Genomic DNA, 21,500 nt, shown 5'->3' on the forward strand with positions numbered 1-21,500 from the left:
TATATATATATAAAAAGAAATGCACTTTTTATCATTAATGGAGGGGCTGGATTCCATAAGGGGATACGCGTGGATTTCGCAAGTATTGTCCGCAGGGCTAATTTTAGACATCGCTCTAATTTCAATTTTGACGACTGATTCTTGTAGAAAATTTCTTAGCGCATCTTTTTTGTGTGCAAATCAAATTTGTATTTTTTTTTGTTTTCAAGTTATAAACAGAAAAAGTAACTTTTTATATAAATGAAAAAATTTCAATAGATTTTTGTGTTCAACTCGCCATATCTCAGCCAAATATCAATATTTTTCTTTGAAATTTTAACAGAATAAACTTCAATATGTTTCTCGAAATATAGAGCATATAAAAAGTTTTCGAAATATTTCACAGCCAAATGCATAATTTTTTAAATTAATCCCTCGAATTCGTAATTTTATTCATTCGATCACAAAAGTTATCGTACGAATTTTCGATTTGTCAACTCTTACCGGTACTATTTACATCTGTAAATACATATTTATTCATACATAAACATTTTTACTTTTTACGTCGCTATCGTTAGCGACAGCCAATGGCAGGATAATCCTAAAAGAAAGCGCGGCTTTCAGTACTGGGGCTCTATTAAGAAACGTATACGAAAAACTAGGAAAATACTATAGTATACTGTAATATTTCCCTAGACTTTCGTATACGTTTCTTTTCAAGAATAGACCTCCTGAAGTGTAAAGCGGGGAGCACAGACTTTTGCATAACGCATAAAGCATGTGCATAAGGAATTTCATTGGCCCATTTTCTTATGCATGAGTCAATGGACCAATCAAATTCTTTATGTATATGGTTTATGCGTTATGCAAAAGTCTATGCTCCCCGCTTTAAGCATAGACTTTTGCATAACGCATAAACCATATACATAAAGAATTTGATTGGTCCATTGACGCATAAGAAAATGGGCCAATGAAATTCCTTATGCGCATGCTTTATGCGTTATGCAAAGTCTGTGCTCCCCGCTTAAACGTGAAAAGTAAAAAAATGGCTCGTTTGCAGACGAACTATGAAATCCACCAATCTTCTGTTAGTCAGCCATTTTTAGTACCACTGAATGAATATCATGATTGGCTGACAGTCAACTAATCAGAATGCGGCACACCGGTTGCGCTTCTCTGATATCTAGGACTCTAATTGCACCCTGAGATCACTGGGATCATGGAGTGGTCCCTCTCATATTTTTCTCTATTGTGGCTAAACTGTTTTATAAACTTCCATTTTAGGTTAATTTACTTGATTATAGTGACTTGATGTTTGTAATTTTTGAAGACCAATTGCGAGATTGATGTAATCAATGCACTAACAATGACATCGCTTTTAAAGACAATCAATGGGTTTCAACTTTTTCACAAATGCTTGAAACAAAGGTATGTCGCGTTTAGTTGTTTTGTAATATTTTTTCTGTGTGGGCGCAGAATATCTGGAGACACGGTAGTGTCTCGACGTTATTTTATTTCGCACATGTGCGGATTAATACTTAAATATAAGTGTATCTAATGTTAAAATTTCATATTCCTGAAATTTTTAAATATGTATGATATAATTCTGGTAAATTTTTTTATATAAATAAGCGGATATATGATTTAGAAATGTAACCCTTTAATGATTTTCTTAAAATTTCATTTTTAGTTTATAAGTCTTGCGATAAAATATAATGATTTTAAAACTTTTATATTTACAAATTGCAAAATACAAGTACAAAATAATTAAAATATACAAACTAAAAGTGCAAGATATATAAATAGTTGTATTTGATAAATATAAAATTGAAGAGCCAGAGATAATATTTTATTAATATATATTCATACATATATTTATATAGAGTATCCTTATACAATAAATACACACATATATTTATATCAAAGGATAAAAGCGATAATGGTTTCATTTTTTTAAACTTATTGTTTTAAAGTCATTAATGCAGTCTATTAAAGTAAAAATCTCTGTTTCTCAAAATGAAATCATAGTTAAGTGATATACTACTATATGGTTTTTATTTATATATATATATCATATATATCTTTGTAATGAAATTTATATTTTCATAAACTTACAGTATCAATATATCTGTCCCAAAACGAGAAAAATATATACCTAAACCTAGATATCGTCATCCAGAATGGCTTCCTAAACCAAACCGTATTGTATGTAACTAGTGTATAAATAATTTATTCTTTTCTTGATATCATACTTAAATATGAGAATATTTATAAATATATACATAGCACACAAAAATACATATAAACACTTTTATTGTAGTTGTATGATGAACAACTAACAAAAGATAATAAGCAGTTTCTTGACGAAGTGGTTCAAAACAAATATGGTTCATCTACTATTCAACTTGAAACAAAACTTTCGCCTTTGAAAATAGATCCAATTGAACCTACTGTACAGTGGGAGCAAGGTCTAAAACGTACTGGTTTAATCGCTAAGAAAATAGGAGTGTATCCATTATGGTTAAAAAATGGAAAAAAGATCAGCTCGACATTACTTCAGGTAAATAGAACAGCTTTTATCACAAGCACCATCTCAGCTATCATTTTAATTTCTTATTTTACATACATACATATATATATATATATATATATATAACTAAATTTTATATTTTAATTTAGATTGTTGATAATGAAGTTATAAAATACATACCACCGGAGAAATTTTTTCCAGTAAAAAGTAAAAAACCTCCAATACAAATAAAAAATAGACGCGGATGTCTTGTAGTAGGAGCAGAAAATATAGATCCGCAATTAGTATGTAATTAAAAAAACTATATGCGATAAATTTCCTTATATTATGTGAAATTGACAATATCTTTTTGACTTTTGTATAGATTACTAAAGAATATTACAATGTTTTTAATCATGCTGGAGTTATGCCAAAACGTGTATTAAGAAGATTCATAGTATCTCCAGAAGCAGCGTTGCAACCAGGAACTCCTTTATTTGCTACACATTTTAAACCAGGAGAAATTGTTGACATTCGTGGAAAAACGTAAATAATTTTATATTTTGTCATATGTATTATCATATGTATTATTTTACAAAAAGAAAAAATGAAATAACCATATAAATTAATTATTTATGGAAAATTGAAACATGTGAATTTCTCTAGAATTGACCGTGGATTTCAAGGTGTCATGAAACGATGGGGCTTTAAAGGGATGCCTGCCTCTCATGGCGTAACCAAAACTCACAGAAGACCTGGAAACATTGGATCAGGTGGCGAGAAAGGCCGAGTCATGCCTGGCACTAAAATGCCTGGACACATGGGTAATAGATGGCGTATTAATAGAGGTGTTCGGGTAAGTAAATTATATTTTTCTAATTAAAGAAATATATTTAAAAAATGTTATTTATATCCCAAAATTTTAGATTTATGTATTTTGTTACTTTAGAAGTTCATTTAATACTCATTTCTTTTGATAATGTGGTTTATGCTTTGCAGATTTTACGAATAAATACCAAATATAATGTAATTTGGGTTCTGGGACAAAATGTACCTGGTGAAGTTAATACTTATTGTTATATATATGATACATTGCTTCCTTTGAGGCAACCTACAACAGCGCCACATTTTCCTACATATTTACCAAGTATCACAGAGGAATCACTTCCAGAAGAATTGTTTGCAGATGATATACATTCATTTGCAGATCCCACAATAGAATTTAAAGAAGAATCTTAATTATATATATCTATATAACGTTAAATAAAAAAATGTGTAATTGCAAAATACATTTTACAGAGTTTACATTTTTTTTTTTCAAACAATAGTTACATAATAACTAAGAATTAATACAGAGACACATTTGACTTCTACTCCACGCTGATCAAATCAAAATAAAATTATTGAATGATGGTTGAAGTTGTACCGAATTTCCGTTGAAATTTTATTGGTTGTCTGCTCCTTACAGAAATATCCATACTTATCAATTATACTAGCAAAGAGTAGTCAATTGATTCATTTATTTAGTAATCAATATCATTATAAATTTAACATGCCTAAAATATACACGAATTATTTTATAAAAGTAATATTGCTAACCAAGACTCGTCCTGAGTTAGAGTGGAGAGCAGCATGATCAAGCACGATAGAAAGATCCTTTTTTTTCCATTAACTTAACACCTTATCGTGAAGTTATTCGACTTCTAGAATAATTTACTCAAGTTATGTAGTTAGCTGCGCTCAGCTAAAGACTGCTAATACGCGGTTATCATATATTATAAAAGAAAAAAGATAAACATACATGATAAGAAAAGGGAAAGAAAAAAAAATCAAACTTCAATGCTCAATTTGGTGGTTATCAACTCCTTCATTCCATAACTAGCTTTCTTCCTTTGCTTCATTCTAGTTTTCCGAATACGGAAAAGTCGTTAAATCAATCACACTGTAATGTTTGTAAGAACAAACACAATAATTCAATAATTGATTCAATAGTAGTAAATTGATATTGCTATGCTTTCATTGGAATAAGGAAATGTAGAAATAGGAAAGAGAAAGCAAGATGGCTCCGCGTTGGAGTTTGTCAGGGGACGGCACGATCGGATAAGAAATTGAGACCCTCAGAATTTAAAACCTTCACTCGGAATACTCGTCGTCTGATCAAAATCAAAAGTTCCTTCGTGCGATGCCAATGGTGCATCATCAGCCTAAAAATCAATAAAATAATTATATAAAATTCATGTTAACGTTATTAAGAGCTATAATGCCTTACCTCTTCTGAAAAGTATTGCTCGATAATATCATATGCTAATTTGTAAATATCTACATTTTCATGATTTTGTAATGCCTCAATCTTATCCAAACCTTTAAATAACAAAAATAATAAACATACATACATATTTTTGTCTTATTAAATTTTTTATATTTCATTTTTATGTAAGAAAATGTAAAAAAGTAAATTTATTGAAATAATAAAGCATATTTACCAGCACATTCCTCAATCATATTAGCCAAATGTTCAACTTGTGATCCAGCGAGTTTAAGCATATTATGAATTCCGTCCAATACCACCTGTACAACTTGAGTATCTTTACAAGACAAAAGATCACAAAAAGGACCAATTACACCCTCTTGTATAAGTCGTGCAACTTGATCTCTATTACCACTTATTGTAAGGTTACTAATGGCCCATGCTGCTTCCTTTTGTGTTTGAAACTCACCCTATAAAAACAAAATAGCATTGTACACATAACAATATGTAGTTGTAGTAATAACACTTCATTCATATAATACTGTACATTTACCTTGGCTAGATTACGAATAATAAGTGGTAACAGTCCTGCATCTATAACTGCTTGAACTTGGGATTGATTACCGGCAGTAATATTAGAAAGAAACCAGACCGCTTCTTTACAAATTTTCTCTTTTGGATGAGTCAATAAATTTGGAAAATGCGAAAGTGCGTCACAATTTAAAACAGTTTGTGTTTGCTCATCCGTACCAGTCACAATATTGCCGACTGCTCTGAGGGCAGCAGTCTGCACTTTGACTTCTTTGTGCGAAAGAAGTGGTATTAAACGGGGTACAACACCACTGTCTATAACCATTTGAATCTGCTGGTTACCACCGTCAGTTAAATAACTCAAGGCCCATACAGTATCAACAAGAATCTAAAAAATTGATCTTAGAGAATTATAACAACTTTTATATCAGCTAAAAATGAAGTAATTCAATTTAAAAGTGCAACGGAAAAATAGTTCTATGAAATAAATCATAATTTTTGCAATTTTTTTCAGATATTAACTAGCTACATTATAATTAAATTATTGGTAATAAAAAAAGTTTATATTATAGAATCTTTCTTATAAATAAAAATATTTTTATTTCTTTATGTTTATATAATCATAATACTTACATTAACATCACTATGATGAATAAGCATATTTAGAGCAGGTAAAATCTCATTTATAGTTTGAACTGGCGGTGGTGGATCTTTATTCCTACATAAGTTTACAATAACCCATGTTACATTACGTAGAAATGTAATAGGTATATCTGGTTTAATAAATGTTAGCAGTGGTTTCACAACACCAAGTTTAATGACATAGTCTCTAGGTGCTGGACCATCTCCAATAATGTTACCTATAATAAATAGAAATACATATAACATGTTTATATATTAGTATATATAAATTCCTTTATTACAATATTTATTATAATAGATTTTATCACACAGTTAAGAATTGATAATATATTTTTAAAAAACGTACATACATAACTAGTCCTTTTTTCTAATTATATATCATACCTAAGGCCCATACTGCTTGTTCACATACGTTCTGTTGACTTGAAAGCAATAAATGTAAGAACAGTGGTACGGCACCAGCAGCAACTACAGCTTGTGTTTGGGCCGATGTTCCACTTGCAATATTTGTTAAAGCCCAGGCTGCTTCAAATTGCAATGATGGGCTAGAATATTACATTAATAAGATAATTCTATAAACGTTCTACAGTCATAGATAGCTTTATATATATAATATACTCTCACAAAAAATTTGTCTTACTTGTTATGTTGTTCAAGACAGCGAACTAAGATTGGTAAAATACCACTATCTATCAATGGATCAATGGGTGGATTACGATCTGATGATAATAATTTCCTTGCTGATTGTACAGCTTGTAATTGTATTGTTGGATCTAAGCTACCTGCCTTTGCTACCAATTCTTCCAAATTGATTTTTGAAAGCTGTTTATCAATGTCATCTTCATCTACTTGAAAAAATAATATATATTAATATTGTAACATTCCAATTTTATATTGTTTACTTTATATTGTTCACATTAAAATTGCATAAAAGTTGAGATGTTTCATATTACCTGTTGAATCTGTAATAGGTACATTTCTTCTTTTTTGTAAAGTTTCTTCTCGTTTATTTTTACGTAATTCTACTGTCACTTCATTACGTCTTCTTCTCATTTCCTATAAATATTAAATTTAAGTTATACAATTGTAACACATATCAGTTTTTAAAAAGTGGCTAATTTAACTCATTAGAGCTCTTAACATGATTTTAAAATACTAAAGCATCAAAAATAAAATTATAACACTAAAATAATAGGTATATATATATATATATATTCTATATATTCTTATTTATTAATCAGTTTTAAAAAGTTTTACAATGTAATATATGCCAATTGTAAGAGTTATATGAATGTTTCTACTCTTTTAAATTATGTGGCTATAATATTTAAATCTTGATATATCATAATAATATACATTTTATTATATAATTGTTATAAAATTTCATTACTGAAATGAATAAAAATCAAGTGTGAAAAATCTGGGTTTGAATCCTGGCTGATATTTTTCATAATGAGTTCTTTACTTTTAAAATATTAGTAGCATTAAATCAAAGATCTAATTTATGAGTCAATTCTAAGCAAAATTGTAAGATTCTGTAACTTGTTCTTATAAATCTTGTAAGAACTTATGACTAGTAATCTAATTTTATGTATATGTAAGACATACAATTATTTGTAAATATCTACAAATTCTCATAAATCTTATGGATAATAAGAAGCTGTCTCTAAAGATATAAAGGTACAAGCACTTATAAGTTCTTATAAATCTTACAAGAATGGTATTATAAGCCTTAAGCTTTTACTTAGAATTTAAGCATTAATTTGGAGGAATATTATTATTTCAGTTAGATTATGTTGCAAATCTGAAAGTAATTGACGTACGATCATATACTTGACATGAATTTAATTAAAATATATATAGAGATATATTATATATTAATATCTGACTTCAATCGTACCTGGCGCTTCTCTCACTTAACAAATCAAGTGTTTTTATTTAAATTTATTAATTTAATACAATCAATAAATAATTCACCAACTGTCTACATAATTGAAACATATGGTAAAGATTATAATTGAATGATTCTTACATATAGTTTAATATAAATATGTACGTCAAAAATTTAAATAATCTCAAGATAAGCAAATGTTGAGAATACAAATGTATATAGCTTAATAAAATATTACTATCAAACAATTATGATGCATAATATAACATGACAACTTCAATATAACTATGAAATAGTAAACACTTCAATAAATTTTAAAAGAAATAAGTAGAAAACAAGAGAAAAGACAAAAGATGATAAAATGAGAAAAAATGAGAGAAGAAAAAGGAAGGAAAATAAAGGGATAAAGTGGCAATGTGAGAAATATGGAAGACCGGAAGAAAAAGATAACAGGTACAAAGAGAATAAAAAGGAACAAGAGGAAAACAGATGTGGAAGGAAAAGAGATAGGGAGACATTTGATGAAAAGCGATTAAGAGGAGTAGTTCGCACGTATAAACCTATAAACGCATACACGAGTTCAGAAGAGGGGGGGGAGGGGGAGAATGGCATCGTGCAGAATGGCGATTGTGAGAGCGTTTCGTTGCTCCAGCGAGAACTTTTCATCGCACGGGAAGCTCATTTACTTCCTCGTTGAGAGGCAACAACGATTCACTCACCTCCTGGTCTTTGCCTTTGTTCTTAAACACCATCATTCGGTTCTTGTTCAGCATTGCCTCGGCCGCCATTTTTTCAATAACCAATTTCCGTGCTCGCTTAAATCAATGTGTGCCGGCACGCGGTCGCTCGTTGAACGTTATCGTGAAACGTATATCGCGTCGTCGCGTAAACTCTTAACTGCTCCTAAAAGGCTGGTAGTGCCTACGTTACCTGTTCCGCAATCTATTCCAGTCTACGTCGAGTCACTCGATGCAGTGTACATACATACGTAGATACGCACGTCAATGTGCAGTATCATGCATTAACGTTCGCGTAATAATTAACACCGTCGTATAATACAGCACCGTTCTGAGTGTCTCGTAGCTCCCAAGCTACTCTCAACTATCCCCTTTTTTTTCCCACGATTAAGACCAGGTTCAGCAGGCCGAACGCCGAACAGGAACAGACCACGAATGTTTTCTAGCGTTCCCAAAAGAGCGCGAAAAGACGTCGGCGATTGTCACGAAACAAGAACGACGTGCTCCGAAACGCTACATTTATTGCACACTGCCTAAAGACCTAAACCACATCACTATAATTTACCCAATTGCATTTTACGTGTCTTTATAAGAAAAATGCAATTGAATAATTTTCTTTATGCATACGTTTATGTAGTTATACAAGTTATGTGAATATACTCTATACATTACCAGTGTGACGTATTAAAAATTTACAATATATGTATTTAACTATAGATTTTTAGTCTGACAGTACATATTAAAACAAAACCAAAAGCGGAAAGCACTCTTACCCCGGATCTACAATAGATTTTTAACCTTTAAGACTTTATTATTTAAGACTTTTTAAGACTTTATACCATAAGAAATGGACGAATTACAGTCGAATTCGAAGAGAATAATCAATTGTAATTCGTCCATTTCTTATGACTTAAGGCTTAAAACTCTATACTGGGTCCACAACCTTGCTTTAAGATGCTCTAAGCCATAAAGTTGTAAGAAATTAACCAATCATAGTTGAATGCGAGAAAAATAATAGACTGTAAGGCTAATTCACAACCTCGTTTTAAGAGGCCCTAAACCACAAAAATTGACCAATCATAATCGATTATTCTCCTCATATTCGATTACGATTGGTCAATTTTTATGGCTTACGGTCATTGTAGAATAAGCTTTAGACAATAGATATTTTAAGCCATAAGAAATTGACCAATTACAGTCAAATACGAGGAGAATAATCGACTGTAATTCGTTCATTTCTTATGGCATAAGGTTTAAAAATCTATTGTAGATCCGAACTAATGTAAGGCATAAGAAATTCAATCAATCAAAACTCTTTATTTCAAAGGAAAGGAAGAATAAGAAATTCCAATTTCTAAAAAAACCGTGTATTCCGATGTATTCAATTTTTGATAAGTTGAAACCTGTCATTTCTTATTCCTTCTGTTGTAGACTCTGCATAAAGCCTTCTGTCCACGATACTAGAAATCGGTCCGAGATCTCGGATGAAGGAAAAATTGACCAATTACATTGGTCATGTGACCAAATTGTTCAAATGCGATTTGTTAATTCTTTCTTCATCCGAGATCTTGGACCGATTTCTAGCATCATGGACACAAGGCTTAAGACATGAGAAAATCAACTCTCTCTCTCTCTCTCTCTCTCTCTCTTTCTCTTCTTTCTCTCATCAGAATCCTCTATTTCATTTAAAGAAATATTCATTTTCTTTTGCATTATGTGTTACGTGTTTTGCAAGAATCTTCCCGCTTGAAACTGAGTCTGAAATGAGCTGAGTATTTATACTCACAATCAGATTAATGACATCACTATATCTTGCTTATGGTAAAAAATTATCGTATGACAATAACTATAGAAATTTAACACTAATACGTACTGGCCAATTAATCAATTATTTTCAGTATTAAAAATACTGTTAACAATACTTTTAATACTGGAAATAAGTGATTAATTGGCCAGTATTAGTGTTAAATTTCTATAAGCAGGGAGGTTGATAATCTCACTTTTAAAATGAGTTTACGAGATTCAGTAAAGCATATATATGGTCTCGAAAATAAAATATATAAAGCATTTCTTATCATTTTTGCCAAAAATAAACTACAATAAATTACAATAGTAATTATTAGAATTTGGTGATCATATATATTATTATTTCTTTTCAAGTTATCCACACATAGCAAAACTGTGTTACTTGGATTGCGTTATCATAAATAAAATAGTTATAAATAAGCAATAGGAAACAATATAAACAATAGAAAATAAATGCAATCTTTTATAAAATTCACAGTATATTCTGTAAAAAAAAAATGTAAGAAATTTATTTGTTAATATTTTAAAAATATGTATTATATAATTTTAATTACACATTTATTGAAATTTAAAAGTAAAACAAACACTATATAGATATTCAAATATGGAGCGGAAATTCCTGAAACATAACAGACCAATCAACGTACGACTTTCTCATGTTGTGACTCTTATTTGCTCTTATTAGAAGGTCTCTAGTTGTAGGCATCAGATTGGTCTTTCTTATTAGACCAATGAGAAGTTACCACGATTTAAGCTTTATAGAATGCAGGCGTACTTAGATGATCGTGTAACGTCTGCTAGGATGGCAGGGTTAAAATTAAATTGGGTATTATTCGTAAATTTAACAATATGCGTTGTATTATCTATAGCTGGGTAAGTTAGAACAGTATTTCTTTTCGTAGCATATTTTGTGTGATAGCCTTGTTTGAATAAGTCGTATTAACCTCTCATCTCCTCATCTATCAATTGTCAAATGAAACTTTTGTATCTTACTCAAAAATTTGTACAATACTCTTAAAATTAAACAAAATCTGTAAATATAAATAAATGTAAAATTCTCTAATATCTGTAATTTTATTAATTTTGATGTTGTTAGTTTGTGTTAGAGTTTTTTTTTTTCAATTAAGTAACAATAATGTAAAAATAATGAAGTTTATTAAATTGTAATTATTACATTCTTTCTTTTTTTACAGAAGAGATTTTTATAATATATTAGGATTATCAAATAGTGCTAGTACACATGCAATTAAAAAGGCTTATAGACGATTAGCAAAAGAATTGCATCCCGATAAGAATAAAGATGATCCAGATGCTTCTCAAAAGTTTCAAGATTTGGGAGCAGCTTACGAAGTGCTGTCAGATCCTGAGAGAAGAGAAATATATGACAAATGTGGAGAAGAGTGTTTGAAGAAGGATGGCATGATGAATAGTAATATGGATCCTTTTGCAAGTTTCTTTGGTGACATCAATTTCCATTTTGGTGGAGAATCTCATCAACAACATCAAACTCCTAAAGGTTCAAATGTTGTAATGGATTTGTTTGTTACTTTAGAAGAATTGTATAGTGGAAATTTTATTGAGGTAAAATTGTCTCCTATCTCCTATTATAAATGACAGTATGTAATTTTTTTTCTTTACTGAACTTATTTTGTTACTGCATTTTAGATTACAAGAAATAAGCCAGTTATAAAGACAGTGAAAGGAACAAGAAAGTGTAATTGTAGACAGGAATTAGTTACTCGCAATTTAGGAAATGGTAGATTCCAAATGATGCAACAGTCTGTATGTTCAGAATGTCCAAATGTAAAATTGGTTAACGAGGAACGTATATTGGAAGTAGAAGTTGAACCAGGAATGGTAGATAATCAAGAAACTAAATTTACTGCAGAAGGAGAACCACATATTGATGGAGAACCAGGAGATCTTATAATAAAGTGAGTAAATATTTTTCTGAATTTATATATATATGTGTATTATATATATATGTATATATATATTTACATGTATATATATATATATATACATATAATTAAGACAACGGTTATCTCAAGTACAGGTGATTTAAAATAAATTTTTTATATATATAAAAAAGCTATTTTTTCGGATGTAAAAATTGATCGGACATGCAAACACTTGACTTGAAATTTAGTTTGAGAAATTTTGTTTATTTTTGTTTATTACACCAAGATTAATTGTATTATTGTGTTAATGTAGTTTAACACAACATTATGTTAATGTTGTGTTAATTGTTTTATTGTATGTGATTCTAAAGGTGTAAGTTTTTACCAAATAGCTGAATTTTAATCGAAAATATATATATGTTCAGTTGATTTTTTAAATAACTCAAAAGAATTTATATATATAATGGATTATTTCAATTTTTAGATGTAAATTACTTTAGAGAGTTATCTCCTTTTTTTAGTCTATTTTAATCTATCAAACATAAATTAACACAATAATGTATATTTATAATACAATTGTCTGTTATAGGATACAAACTATACCTCATCCTGTGTTCGAAAGGAAAGGTGATGATTTGTATACAAATGTTACGATATCTTTGCAAGATGCCCTATTAGGTTTCACAGTAGATATAAAACATTTAGATGGTCATATAGTGACTATCCAGAGGGACAAAATTACTAAACATAGTGCCCGAATTCGGAAAAAGGGCGAAGGAATGCCTAATTACGATAATAACAATCTTCATGGTGCTTTGTATGTTACGTTTGATATTGCATTCCCCGATAATGATTTTACGAATGAACAAAAAGAAGGTAAATTAAATGTTCTGTATTATGTGTGGAATTTTATACACTGTATTGTTATACATGTTACAAAAAATGATTTTATTATATTTCAGATATAAAAAAATTATTGCAACAAAGTTCTGTAAATCGAATATACAATGGTATACATGGAAATTGAATATTTAAATGCAGTATATGTACAAAGTGAGTGTAAAGTGAGTGCTTTGATTGGAATGTATGACTTGATATTGTATGTTTGTATTAAGAGCGATACTCTTGCTTCCTTATTAAAGAATACCAAATAGAGTTGGTAAATCCAGTGATCATACTGGACACATACATTTGAGTACATATACAATTTTCTACACAAAATCAATAGCAAATTTATTTTATTTAGATGCGAAAAACTGGTTAAACTAGTTCTTGTCGCCAAGTATTTAAATTAATGTTTGGTTGCTGCCAATTATTTGCCGAACGTTAGCAATAATTAAACAATTTATTTTGTAATTTAAGTTATTTGGTTAAATTATATGAATAATATAGGAGAAATAGATGTGTGTGGATTTTGCATTTAATATGAAATAAAAAAGACCACGTATAAATTATTAAATTATTAATGATTGGCCACGTTTATATTATTATTAATAATGTAAACTTAGCAAATATACTGGCATAAGCACGCGGTGAAATTTCTTTGTAAATGCAAAGAAATTTCGATCATAAACGTCAGTAAGCATATAACGCAGTATAGTATCATAATAAGATTAACGAACATACATTTGTGTAGCCAATTTTTTAATTCAAATATTGTATATCTAAATATTGTATTTTAAGTGGCAGTATCTTCTATATGTAATTTATTATAGTATAACTATAATATATTACAAAATCTTTACAGAGAAATATGTTATTATTTTCCCCCAGACAGAAACAAGAAAGTATAATAAATAAAAAATAAATACACAAGTTATAGACTGTGTTCTAATGTCTTATATAATGTCAGCGTGTAGGCTATTTTTCGTCCATTTTCTAGTATATAGTTTGCAGAAATATGTTAGAAATAATTGCAATGATTAAATGAGTATCACATATGATCTAATAATTAATTTTATTTAATTGCAATCGTGAAAAAATGGTTGAAGAAATACATCCATAAAAAATATTAAAATATCTTTTTTATTTGTATATATAGAGAATTGGCGGATTGGTCACTGATCGCCGTAATATGTAATTTACATATCAAGTTTACAGATATTAAAAGTTCATTAATTTAGTCTTAAGAACTGATGAGACAGTCCGCATGACAAGCATAGGTCATTTTCATACAAAGTAGAATAGATGAAATATATTTTCTTACCGAGTGTAAAGCTGTTTTACTCGACTCACATGAGCAAACAAGCAAGAAGAGAACGAAGAGAAGAGAAATGCGCGCACTAGGAGATACAAAACGAGCGCTTACGCAGTTCTACATCAAGAAAGTAGTCTATCTTGAAAGATAAAATAGTCAATCTTTTATATATATATAGGTAATCTTAAAGTTTAAAATTCTAAAAATATGCTTCTAAAATTTTAAATTAAAATGAAGAATTAATGAAAATACAGTTTAGCACGCAGATAGAATTTTATAATTTCATATTTTATAAGTTTTATTACCATGGAACATTTTGCAAGTTCTATTGATGGCTTCCTTATAATAAAAATATATTTTTTTGCAAGCTGGAAATATCAGGAAACAATTAAATACATTACAAATTTTCTTTGATAATAGAATAGAATGTAATGAAAATGTAAATTGTTCTAGTCATTTATAGAATCGTTTTCTTACCTAATTTCGGTTTTTAAAAACAAAAGAAATTTTTATTAAAAGTTGCCAAATATGTATTAAAAAGCATTTACAGATATCATATATACGTTAAAATTCAATATCTTTTAATTTAAAAATTATTTATTATCTTGTAGAAACGGGTTGAGAAAAGCTCAAGTAAACACTTGCTTCCTTTTTCCTGCTTCAAATATCTCTATTTATTATCTTATTGTTTTGTTATTCAGAATATAATATTAGTATTATTCATAAATCGCTGTAAAATATTTATTTTTAGGATCAAATTTTACCAAAGTAAATTTTACCACAGACTGTTTAGATGTTACATATATTTTAAAGTTTTTTCTTTAATTTTTATCCCTATTATTTTGAAAATATCAGTTTTCTTAACGATTCCATAGTTTACTTTCATTCCCTATACAAACTAATAAAAACTGAGATAAGTATTTATTGCTTGAATCTTTTCAAATAATTGTAACGACCGTTATTACTATCGCCAGGAAGACAGAATATATTTTTTTAATGTCTCGACATCGTATAACAACAAAAACAACTATTTTTATGACTTATAAAAAATCAGTTATATTCTCAAAATATTAACAAATATATATAAATATGTATAAAGCTAGGAATCGCGCGCGTGATAGAGAGCATTTATATAATTATCTTTTTTTAAAATCTGAAAAATCTCGAGCGCAAGATAGACTGCCCCTTAATGTTCGTAAATATCTATTATTGCCTGATTAAATTAATCGAAGAGCTATATGGTAGAATATATGTATAAATAAATATTAAGTTATATAATTATATTCATTATATATAATAAACACGATATTCTTGAGAATATGAACTTGTGCGATGTCACTCGATGCCACTCGTCAAGCTGTTTTATTTGACTGTATACAAAGTGGCCCCGAACATTTTGGCCAGACTAAAATTTTATAGAAAACTTTATTGGATATACTTCTTGTTAATTTACTAATTAAATTTCCTATGAAATCTCGAAATCTGGTTCGGGGCTACTCTGTATATAAAAATATTGTTCATTTCATTCGGAAATAAAATAGCGGCAACATCCTACGAAATTGAATATGAGGTTTATCAAAAAACACCTGACAATTCTTTCGAACTCATAATTAAATCTAATCGAACCGATCTCCACATCCGAGGATCTCTTTTCAGACAAAATACATGTCTAGAGGAAGTTTCGAAGACACTTGAGGACATTTAATCTTCCGTTAGCCATATGGAATTTTGTAACTTTTCATTAATATTCTGGTTTTTTAGTATCAGTGCAGATTTTTATATTGTTTCGAGTTGTATAAAAATCTGAAAAGAAATTCTCACATACTCGACAATTTTAACGAGTTTTTACTATCGTAGAAATGGGATATTCTTATTTTTATAAATTTTTTATCTGTCAGGATTTTCACACACACAATAAAAAAAATTGACTGTACCTTTAAAATTAACTTTCAATTAACTTGTCGGAGAATTTTGTGTAGACTCGCGAAAGCTTAACTATGAATTTTTACTATCATGGAAGTCGCAGATTGCATTTTACTTATCTTTTTAAATATTTAATTAAATTTAAATATATCTCTCTACCAGAATTTTGTTATAATTAAAAAATCTACTATTCCGTCAAAGTCCAAATTGCGGTTAACGGAAGACTAAACACATATATTGTCTGAATGAGTTGTTCCGATTTAAATTATTAGATACAAAAGGTTTAGCACTCGAACAGTCTTTTGGATATGTCGTGCCTAAAGACAGTAACAATACAAACGCATGTTGAATTCATCTACACAGGCACTCTGAGTACCATAAGCGTTCAACCTGCTGACCGACCCAGCCAATTTGCGGCTGTTATCGTCTGCTTTGTAACGAACCGTACCCTCAAAGATCGCGTCACCTGGGGTGGTTTGTATGGTCACTGTGTAATCCATCAGCGTCGCCCCGTCCGTTTTGTCCTGCCACATCTTCGCGTCTTTGATCATCTTCAGATTCAAAGTGGCGCACATCGGATATCTGCTTAACATATCATTCAGTTCTCTGACGAGGAACGACACGCTATCCAGCAAGCTAGTGTCGTTCCACGAGACCGCAGTACTGGTATGGCACATACACCAATGATTCGCGATGTGCGCCATGTCACAGGTACGAATGTCTGGTACTGGCAGGAACCAACTGATGCCACGCGGGACAGGCGAGGCGGCCTGAATTTTAATGCGCTTCTTAAGAAACGACTCGCGCAAAAGTTGTGGATTCAGCAAGTCCATTAACGTTTCATGAAGATCGAAGGGCGTCGTGAGACTGCGACTGTTCCTTCGCAAATTCCCCCAGGCCAGAGGAAATTTCTCGCGCCACCATCTCGGTGGCACGATAAAAACGAAAGGGAGACTATCCTCAATCTTTCCCTGATACGTTTGTCGGAAGTCGCCCCATCTCATACCGTGGTCGCTCATCATGATGAGGACTGTGCGATTCAGCAGACCCTCCCGTGATGCATACTCGACGAACTCGTGGTAGGAGTCGTCACCCAACTGGGGATACGTGAAATAATCGTGGGTGAGACTTGCCTGCCAAATGAAGGCGAAGTAAAGCTCCGAGGAGAACTCAACCGCTGTTTTGCGTGTGTAATCCAACATGCATTCAAATGTCTTCCTGGTACCGAGGCAGAGATTGGCGTTTAGTTTATGGGTGTTGCCGATGTCATTCTCAGCACCGATGAAATATGGTCTCAGATAGTAATCTGTCGGTTGCTCGCGGAATCCTGGTTTCAAGTAATTAAACGTGGTCATGCTATAAGCATCCTCGCCGAATACCGTCCGGTAACCAGCCTCGCTGAATTTCTTCCACAAAAGTGGGCATTCGTCGAAAGTTTTGTTAGGCATTTGCCAACACAGATCCCGTAATTCCTCCTGATTCAGACCACTTAATACCGGGACGAGATTTGGGTATGTGTTATCAGCGACTTTGGTGTAGCCCAACATCTCTACAGCGCCGAGAGACTGAAGCGATTTTACAGTCTTCGGCATCATCCTGTGGAAGTTCATTCTAGAAACCGAGTCGAGTCCGACAATGAGAACGCTGAGACGATCGTCGATCAGCGTATCCATTCTCAGCGTTTGCCTGCATCTTTCCTCTACCGAAGGCTTACGAGGTAGGAAAGCGTAGTAGTCTTTGTATATCATTTCGTTGTTTTGATAACATTCAACTCTTACGAATTCAGCATTTACTGTGCAAGACTCTTGAAAAGGATAGCACTGTATGTCATACCTGTAAAATTTTATTATCTAATTTAAATGTCATTTGCAATATAACAAATATATTTTACAGATAATACATATCATTATACCATCCGTATTTTCTTTTTTTGAGATAATTTTAACTAAGTTGGTATTTTGTTCATACAACTTTTAACTTAAGTAAATTAATTTTACAAGCTATTACTCTCTTTTAACTTAATTTACACACAACTAGTAAAAAAATATATTAACTCATATCCAACCCTGACAATACAATATACATATATATTTATACAATTTTAATTTTTTTATAATACTTACGTAACATCATTGTCTGTATCTTTCGTTCGCCAAAATGGTCGCCAACAGCAATTTATACCGCTTGGACTGTTATGAAATTCATTCCACGTCAGCGGGTTAACGAATAACGCGGTATTGTTCGATTCAATTAATGGTGGAAAATTTCCATACTCGCATTCGAACATATCTTTTGTTATAAAACGTCGGACTGCAGGATCTAAAGGATCCATTGCTGGTAACCGACATCCTTTGTTGCGAACTAGAAAGCCGTTGCCTATTGGCATATACACATTTGACGCTGTCGATACGCATTTCTCTGTAAAATTTTTAAATTGATTATTAAAATAAATACAAAATCATAATTAAAATGAGTATGAAAATATGCGATAATAATTTGAATATAAACAAGATTTCTGGAAAGATTTGTATATTATAAAAGATTTTTTTTATCATTGATATAATTTTTCATGGTTTTTTAATTATCACAGCATTATATGTATATTTTAAAATAAAAGTAATTAAACTTTATTAAAATTTTATTAAAATATAACAATTATTTAAAATTAAATGAAGAAACAAAGTTCTATTTACTTTTTTACCTTTAAAGTTTAATTTTTATTTTTAATCATCCATAATTAAAAAAATATTAATGTGCCAAATATATTTAAGAAAAAAAAAACAATTTTTTTTTAATTAACCAAAAAATATGCTTTTGCATTCTTATTTTTGTTTAACTATTATTCATATTAATTCTTATAGGTACATCATTAGCACTGCTAAAAGTTTATATTGATTTCACAAAAATTTACGGCCATGATATCGTATCTATGCACAAATGATTTCATGTATTTGTGTGATGTTATGGAATTTAATATTTACTTTTTATTTATAAACACATACACTAAACGATCAGTTAATGAATCAGTCTTTAATGTTAATGCAGTTAAGAGAAAAATAAAATATAAAAAAAAAATTTTGTTGAACATAGTTTTTACATATACGTTGTTACATTCATTATCTTGTATTGATATTTTTTGCCGCAACATAAATTTCTAAGTATTTGAATTGCCCTCATATGAAAATAAGTAAATTAATAATAATATGATACTCACGAGTTACTACATCTGGAACAGTTGGTTTGGTCATTTCTCCGAATCGGATAATTCGAAATTGACCTGTATTGTAGCTGTTGATAATAACAAGTGACGTTAATAGAAATAGTAGTAACGCGATTAGCCATCTTCGTAGTCGCAGACCTCCCTTTTGTATTTTAGTTTTGATTAATGCCGTGGTAGAGTCACACTCATCGTCAACAGCTTTTTTGCCGCCGCGAAATAGTGCCTGTATTAAAGAAAGATGAAATACTTTTTATTACATTGCAAATTATATGATTCATATTCATAATTATAAATCGATCCACGATTGATCTTTATGTCAGGCAAACTTCAACCAAGGATTTATTAAATCGTTGTTTGAGAATAGCGTTTCTCAAATAGAAGACTAATTTAAACCTAGGTTAAATCGGATGTCAGGTTAAATCGTGACTATGAATACTGACCTTAAAGTTACACAATTTAATAATGCACATCAAATGATGAATGTGCGTAAAAATGTGTATCAAAAGATTAGCTTAATAAATAATTTCAAAATGCGATAAAATTGACTTCTTTTTATAAGAAACTTAATTTCTTCGTACGGCTATTTATATTCATATCTTCTTTCGAGCGATCAATATTCAAAATCATGAGAAGCTCTCTTTCTCTTTCTTTTTCGTAAATTATTTTAAAAATAAATTAAGAAGATTTGACAAATTGGAAAATTAAAGATATTACGAAATAAAATATTATAATTATAATTTGCTATAGATATTACATAATAATAATAATTAAATAATAATACAATATTATATATAATGTATAATTTGTTGTAGAAATGTACTTATAAAAATGAAATTTTTAATATTTTGCAAATATTAAAAATAATAATTATTTGAAATTAATAAATGTTTAATGCTGATGGAATGAATAAACAAATGTAAGTAATTATATTCAACACGGTGATTTGCGCGCAATTTCTAATTTTATTTATTTAATTTTAATATATTCAACCATGTTCGAATCAATAATGTTCATTATCGTCTGACGAAACAGAAAAAATTAATTATCTGTTAATATTTATTTTTACGGTCAAATTATGTTTGAAATCATAAAGTTTTGAAACTTTAATTTAATTGCAATTCTCTCTCTTCAAATATGGATCTGAAGATCGAGATTCGTTGTAGATGTTACGTTGTTAATTTATACTTAATTCGCCTCGCTAAAGATGAATTGAATGAAGCCGAAATGTTCGTGTCTTCTAGAAATTAATGTAGAAGTGAACATATAGAATTATAAATTGCGCACTAATTACCGCGTTGAATATAATTATTCTCATTTGCTCGCTCATTCCATCAGTATTATTGTTTAAATTTCGAGATATTTCCGATATTTTATTAATTTTTAATAAATGTTTCTTACTCTCATTTTTATTTAAAAATTGAATTTACAAATGATAAATAAGACTAAGATTATGTTATATTTATTAAAGTAAATTTATAAATGTAAAAAAAAAATATCGTTTATAAAAAGTTTAATATCAATTTATTAGAATTATATGGTTATATATTTGATTAAAACGTGAACAATTGATTTATTTAATGTTTATTTTAATAAAAAAAATTTTTTTTATCTTATTTTTTGTTTTTTGTAAAAATTAATTGATAATTTTGACCTACGTGCTTGAAAAAAAATGTTTTGAATAATAAATATAACATAATTTATTCGATTGTGACATACGTAAAGAAGAATACAATTAACAAGACACAATAATTGCTTGCGATGAAGAAAATTATACATAGAACCTATAAATATATCCTATTCATAATTTTTTTATGAGTATCAAGAATATGTTTTTGGAGAGAAAAAAGGAAAAAATTTATTTTACCTCCTCGAGAGAGTGATGATCACGCATAACAGAGCGGTTGCATGCATCAAAC

The 21,500-nt window shown here is 29.8% G+C and overlaps 4 protein-coding genes across 5 annotated transcripts; 2 read left to right on the forward strand and 2 right to left on the reverse strand.

The window, feature by feature from the left end:
- Positions 1-1,254: 1,254 nt before the first annotated feature.
- On the forward strand, positions 1,255-3,758 carry mRpL3 (mitochondrial ribosomal protein L3). Its single transcript, XM_018543637.1, has 7 exons — positions 1,255-1,407; positions 2,097-2,184; positions 2,300-2,539; positions 2,659-2,793; positions 2,874-3,034; positions 3,155-3,344; positions 3,488-3,758. Exons 1-7 carry the CDS (start codon positions 1,346-1,348, stop codon positions 3,725-3,727), a joined length of 1,116 nt encoding a protein of 371 aa, XP_018399139.1. The 5' UTR covers positions 1,255-1,345; the 3' UTR covers positions 3,728-3,758.
- A 161-nt stretch (positions 3,759-3,919) lies between these two features.
- Kap-alpha3 (karyopherin alpha3) lies at positions 3,920-8,935 on the reverse strand. 2 transcript variants are annotated; one of them, XM_018543636.1, is made up of 9 exons: positions 8,520-8,935; positions 6,863-6,965; positions 6,550-6,754; positions 6,294-6,454; positions 5,901-6,127; positions 5,290-5,655; positions 4,972-5,206; positions 4,758-4,849; positions 3,920-4,692 (listed from the first exon to the last, which is right to left on the reverse strand). In XM_018543636.1, the coding sequence occupies exons 1-9, from the start codon at positions 8,586-8,588 to the stop codon at positions 4,606-4,608; spliced, it is 1,545 nt and encodes a 514-aa protein (XP_018399138.1). In that variant the 5' UTR covers positions 8,589-8,935; the 3' UTR covers positions 3,920-4,605. The 2 variants fall into 2 exon arrangements, with proteins under 2 accessions (XP_018399138.1, XP_018399137.1); XM_018543635.1 differs by having other exon boundaries at positions 6,550-6,757.
- A 2,210-nt stretch (positions 8,936-11,145) lies between these two features.
- Positions 11,146-13,486, forward strand: shv (DnaJ heat shock protein family member shriveled). Its single transcript, XM_018543632.1, has 5 exons — positions 11,146-11,216; positions 11,540-11,924; positions 12,009-12,277; positions 12,834-13,120; positions 13,207-13,486. Exons 1-5 carry the CDS (start codon positions 11,146-11,148, stop codon positions 13,269-13,271), a joined length of 1,077 nt encoding a protein of 358 aa, XP_018399134.1. The 3' UTR covers positions 13,272-13,486.
- A 3,136-nt stretch (positions 13,487-16,622) lies between these two features.
- Positions 16,623-19,735, reverse strand: LOC108776891 (uncharacterized; the record flags this gene model as incomplete). Its single annotated transcript, XM_018543633.1, has 3 exons — positions 16,623-18,197; positions 18,488-18,780; positions 19,589-19,735. Coding segments are annotated over 3 exons (1,956 nt in total), but the record flags the coding sequence as incomplete, so codon positions are not given.
- Positions 19,736-21,500: the final 1,765 nt, after the last annotated feature.

Source organism: Cyphomyrmex costatus, unplaced genomic scaffold, assembly GCF_001594065.2.
Source record: "Cyphomyrmex costatus isolate MS0001 unplaced genomic scaffold, Ccosl1.0 scaffold394, whole genome shotgun sequence".
In the NCBI taxonomy this organism is placed as follows: domain Eukaryota; kingdom Metazoa; phylum Arthropoda; class Insecta; order Hymenoptera; family Formicidae; genus Cyphomyrmex; species Cyphomyrmex costatus.

Bases quoted from the DNA above. Each gene is read 5' to 3' on its own strand.
- mRpL3 (XM_018543637.1), top strand. From the start codon at position 1,346: ATGACATCGCTTTTAAAGACAATCAATGGGTTTCAACTTTTTCACAAA. The intron at 2,794-2,873 runs GTATGTAATTAA...ACTTTTGTATAG, and splicing joins AAAATATAGATCCGCAATTA to ATTACTAAAGAATATTACAA. The intron at 3,345-3,487 runs GTAAGTAAATTA...TATGCTTTGCAG, and splicing joins GTATTAATAGAGGTGTTCGG to ATTTTACGAATAAATACCAA.
- Kap-alpha3 (XM_018543635.1), bottom strand. From the start codon at position 8,588: ATGGCGGCCGAGGCAATGCTGAACAAGAACCGAATGATGGTGTTTAAG. The intron at 6,128-6,293 runs GTATGATATATA...TATTTATTATAG, and splicing joins ACAAGCAGTATGGGCCTTAG to GTAACATTATTGGAGATGGT. The intron at 4,693-4,757 runs GTAAGGCATTAT...ATTGATTTTTAG, and splicing joins AGCAATACTTTTCAGAAGAG to GCTGATGATGCACCATTGGC.
- shv (XM_018543632.1), top strand. From the start codon at position 11,146: ATGGCAGGGTTAAAATTAAATTGGGTATTATTCGTAAATTTAACAATA. The intron at 11,217-11,539 runs GTAAGTTAGAAC...TTTTTACAGAAG, and splicing joins GTTGTATTATCTATAGCTGG to AGATTTTTATAATATATTAG. The intron at 12,278-12,833 runs GTGAGTAAATAT...TGTCTGTTATAG, and splicing joins CCAGGAGATCTTATAATAAA to GATACAAACTATACCTCATC.